General features: G+C 34.6%; 2 protein-coding genes across 2 annotated transcripts in view; both read right to left on the reverse strand.

The window, feature by feature from the left end:
* LOC136842745 (uncharacterized) overlaps positions 1 to 1161 on the reverse strand; it is an 11604-nt gene extending 10443 nt beyond the window's left edge. The window contains exon 1 of the mRNA XM_067110491.1: positions 1098 to 1161. Coding sequence (XP_066966592.1) covers positions 1098 to 1161 — 64 coding nt within the window. The remainder of the gene's footprint in view (positions 1 to 1097) is intronic.
* Positions 1162 to 3408: 2247 nt separating this feature from the next.
* The window catches only part of LOC136842750 (neural cell adhesion molecule 2-like), a 258128-nt gene continuing 256536 nt past the window's right edge, over positions 3409 to 5000 (reverse strand). The window contains exon 13 of the mRNA XM_067110504.1: positions 3409 to 4201. Within this exon, the coding sequence (XP_066966605.1) occupies positions 3740 to 4201 (462 nt within the window). The 3' untranslated portion in view covers positions 3409 to 3739. The remainder of the gene's footprint in view (positions 4202 to 5000) is intronic.

Genomic DNA, 5000 nt, shown 5'->3' on the forward strand with positions numbered 1-5000 from the left:
GCTTATTGACTAGAAATGAGTAAACCCTAAAAGAGGTAAATAACATAACATATCTGAAAAATAACATCCGGGTGTAAATCACTTGATTTCGGCTATTGCAAGCTAATTTCCTAAATAAATAAATCTGATTCTAAATTATTTTGGCTTTTCAACACAGGAATATTTTCATCTGGTTAATTGCACATGTTAACTAGACAGAAAGAAAGAAATAATAATAATAATAATAATAATAATAATAATAATAATAATAATAATAATAATAATAATAATAATAATAATAATAGTTTATAACCTGTAGAATACAAATTGAATGACCAACATATTGAATTTTGAGAATAATAAAAATAAGATTAGAATAATTCCTGTGAAATGCAAAGTTGTTTATATTCAAACAACTCTGCTTCAGCAAGAAAATATTCTGATTCAATTTCTTTTTAACCTTATCTTGTAATAATAATAATAATAATAATAATAATAATAATAATAATAATAATAATAATAATAATAATAATAATAATAATAATAAAAGAGACAGATAGCCAGCTAGAGATAACTTTGACATTTGCTACAAGAATATATATTATATGGAGATACACTCACAACAACAACATAACGTGAAACATGGTAACAGACACCAATCATGAGGGCATTAGAAAACTAAGTTTCTTCTATAGGACTCCCTCTGTATAAACTATGTTAACGTAAGTGTTACCAGGCTCTTGTGGATACTGTATGTATTATATATGTATATATATATATATATATATATATATATATCTATATATATATATATATATATATATATATATATATATATATATATATATATATATATATATATATATATATATATATATATATATATATATAAATATGTAATGTTCATTCTGAAAGTGAGGCTTTAGTTCTCATGGCAACACTGCGCTCTAAAATTCTAACGTTTTTTATTCTTTTGGTAACACTGCTGCAAGGTAACGGACGGAAGCAACAGAAATTAACAGTAAGGACTACACATGATCACTTTTGACTTTTATTTTTTTTTTTACACGATCATGATCTTTAAATGTCATGACGGCATACTGATCATATTAGCCTACCGTCGACGATAAATGCATCTTCTTCTAAAGCAAACATGTAACGAGGCCAGAACGCATGAGTCATATACTTATCTTTGTGGTTTTGGGTAACTAAATTGGTTTTTTAGAGGGCGTTCTATATTTATTGCGTAAATTAACTTTTGTTTAGTGTTAAATGAAATTGATTAATCATTTTTTTTAATTAATCATGCATTTTTGTGAGGGTACTAATACGTGCATATGGCATGCCCTGTTAGTTGATGATAATTTTGCCAAAAATAAAGAATCTTACCATGCCTAGGTTAATTTTTTGAAGTAGCAATTATTTGGAAGGTGAAAAAGTGCACATTTGCAAATTGTTTTTTTATAACTGTTATACTCTTTAGACAAAATAAGTAAACAAGAAAACTAAAAACCTAAACATACACAAATCATAGTAAATCATATATTTACAACCTGTATGTACCCTAAAGCATTTGATTTGGTTTGATGTTCTTAGCCTAAGTTGGTCGGTTTGTTTTTATCTCCTCGCAGACTTTCTACCATGGTTGCGGCTGTCTCTATGAACACGAAAACACATCCATTAAATTATATACAACAGGAATCCACAGCGAGTTCCAATGCCAGAATAAAAAAAAACAAAAAGCCGAACACAGGGAGGTAACTAAAAAACTGTCATCAAAATATGAATACAAAAACATCCTAAAAATGAAAGAAATATTAAAATATATCACACATATTTACCTCTACACCCCAGTGATGGACAGAAATCACTCAAATACATTTTTTCTCAGAATGGAATGTGCAAGAATTATATATTTTTTTTTTCCAAACGATGTCATTACATTCGGGAAAGGACCAGTCATCAATTAGGGCTTCCCAGTACGACAGGAAATGGGGTGTCTTATCCTTCTGGAGCTAAATCCCTCGATTAACCCGTTAACACAGTTTCAGTCCTACATGTACCCTGAACACAGACATACCCTCTGAATTAAGAAGTAAACTGTGATTGCAACACCGCTTCTTCATGGAAGAAGTGGCTGCTGCTCATTCTCTGTTTATTTGCGTAAAATTATCTTCATATGTAAATAGAATTTACACTTCATTTCACAAAAGGAACAACTGAAAACGTAACCAAGTCAGGAAACAAGGTAATAAAAATAACATCATTCTGGATCTATTAAAATATTTACACTGATCCCCGATGGAAAGTGATAACATGAGAGTTTTCCTTTTTGATTCTCGTGTATAGAAATTGTTTTTTTTTTTTCGTATAAACTGAGCTATACATTTTGTTAAAATGATTTTCTATATCTATACTAATGTAGTTCTGGAAGTCAGCCAAAAGACATTTATTATGTTTACATAAATCGGAACATTTTTTCCTCTTTTTTTTATTTTGTCTCCGATTGCTTTTATTTTCTCTGTCGTCTACACTGATAACCACATACAAGCTGATTGAGACAGTTGTCTAGTAGAAAACTATTCGTCTTAGACTTTAAATAAAAAATAACTATCTGGAGTTGATATAATATTATTTTTCCCACACATCTTCATTCCACCTATATCTGACTCCTCACCAACGGAGATTCACAGAAAACGGGGACACTGTCAGTACAGAAGAAATACATTTCTGGGAAAAGCGTTTTAGGTATAGTTCTAAAGCCCTTTATCACTGGCCCTTCTGTTCTGTAGTGCCATTGATCCTAATACACCACCAAGACTTATTGACAAAATTTAGCGATTTTTTCATTTACTGTTATTCCTCTTTACCATCTGGAATTAACTGCTTTGTGTAGGAGATAATGCATCATTATTTCCCAATATGCTTAGCTAATCGATCGCTTGGACTTCGTAAAACTAAATTGAAAAGAAAGGGATTATACACTTGTTCCATTGATGATTCATCCCTTCAGAACCCATTTCTTACTCAAAAACAGCGGCCCTGAAGTTTTAGAAGATTATTTTCAGATTTTCTCTCGAGAAAACACTTCAGACGGTTTATGGAAAAGTCCGCGAGTCTCTGGCGGAATGGAAATACACATCCGAGGATAAAAACAAAGGAAAATATGTATAAATAATATAAAAAAATGCACTTTTTTCATGAGAGAGTTTATGTACAGAGGTCGGCCATACAAGTTGCAGTCTCACTGAGGCTTATATGGACTCGGTAGGAATTTCGTGATTAGGACCCATAGATTTTCTTTGGTGAGTAAGACAGTGACGTACAAGCCTGTGTTTATATATATATATATATATATATATATATATATATATATATATATATATATATATATATATATATATATATATATATATATATATATATATGAGAGTAAGGTACCACCTTCAGCTTGTATAAGCAGCGAACAAACACTTCTGTAGCAAAAACAGTTCTGAACTATATAATTCCAACGTTTTCTTCTGCTTCTTCTTCATCTTCTTCTTCTTCTTCTTGTCCCGTTCGCGATGGGATATCACTCCCGCAACGCTGTGACCACGATTCTGGAAACCGTCAGGCGCCCTGCCCTGGAAGTCGTCTGGCCGAGGGCTCCAGAGGCAGGCAGGGCGTGGCGTGAACGAGCGTTCCTCAGCACCCACTTGGAAAGAGAACTGGAGACGAGTCCGGACTAGAACTTAGTCTGACTCACGCCAGCCAAAGGTCACACTTCGCTCTCTTTGTGATTGTTCATGAGCGGCGTCTCTGCGGTGGGTTGCTCGTCCTCTTCGGGCACCACGGGAGGGGGCGTTAGCGGATTCCCCCCGAAGCCGTGGGGGGGAGGGGCGGGGGTCGTATACGCAACGGAGAGGTTTGCAGGGTCTACGGCCACGCTCATGCCCATCATGGCGGTCGGACTGCTACACAACCCACTGCTGACCATGGGTGCCGTGTGGCACATGCTCCCGGTGCCCACGTTACACGCCATGGTGCCACCTAAGGTCCCCACGACGCTGCCGCCCATGCCGCTGACTGGCACGACGCCCATGGACACCGGGACGGGGCCTAGGCCGTGGTCTATCTGGGCGTATATAGTCGGCTCTGGTTTGCGTCGGGGTATCGTGCCCTGGGGGTACTGGGGAGCGCCTCTGGGGAAAGACAACTCCGCGTACATAAGCTCACCATTCTGGAAAAAATGGAGAGGTTTTATTTAGTATTTTAATTTCCAGCAAAGATGAAATCTACAGTTTGAAAATGTAGCGCAAAAGTCCATGATCATAAATACACAAATCCACACGCATTAATATAAAATAGTTAACAAAGTACAAAATGCTCTACGCAATAGCCAAGTTACAGCAGAGAGATTTTATAATGATTGATAAACAGCCTCTCATCACAGAAACCAAAAGCACATTTAAGTAAAAAAATCACTTTTCATAAAAAAAAAATCAACAAACGTGACAATTAAAAACTTCAAGTATTTTCAATTATACAGAAACTAATGATAAGAACTTCCTCACGTCATAACTTTCGAATTGCGTCAATATTTCCATATTAAAAATAAACAAGTCAGCAAATATCTTATCATAATGAGAAACCTTTTTATAGAGAATTAACCAATTTCTTACTGTAAACGGCAACAGTATATCCCTATCTACGCCATTACCTTTTTTTAAAGATATAGCAAACATTATCATACATCAGAAATCAGTTCCAATACAAAATTAGACAGATGTCACTTTTCTATAAAAACTAATTCCTATAAGGAATTAAAATTTTCTATCTTACAAATCAACAATATGCACATACTAAACATCGTCACTTTTTATGAAGAATTTTCAAAAATCTCCCTACTTCACAGAATACCATTATCTTCAAATATTTCAAAATCTAACCATTGTCAGTTTTGACAAAGAAGCAACGCATATCACTTGGATCTCAAAGACAACACTCACGCCATCCAGTCTACCTTGAGAACCACGAGC

This window comes from Macrobrachium rosenbergii, chromosome 2, assembly GCF_040412425.1.
Source record: "Macrobrachium rosenbergii isolate ZJJX-2024 chromosome 2, ASM4041242v1, whole genome shotgun sequence".
In the NCBI taxonomy this organism is placed as follows: Eukaryota; Metazoa; Arthropoda; class Malacostraca; order Decapoda; family Palaemonidae; genus Macrobrachium; species Macrobrachium rosenbergii.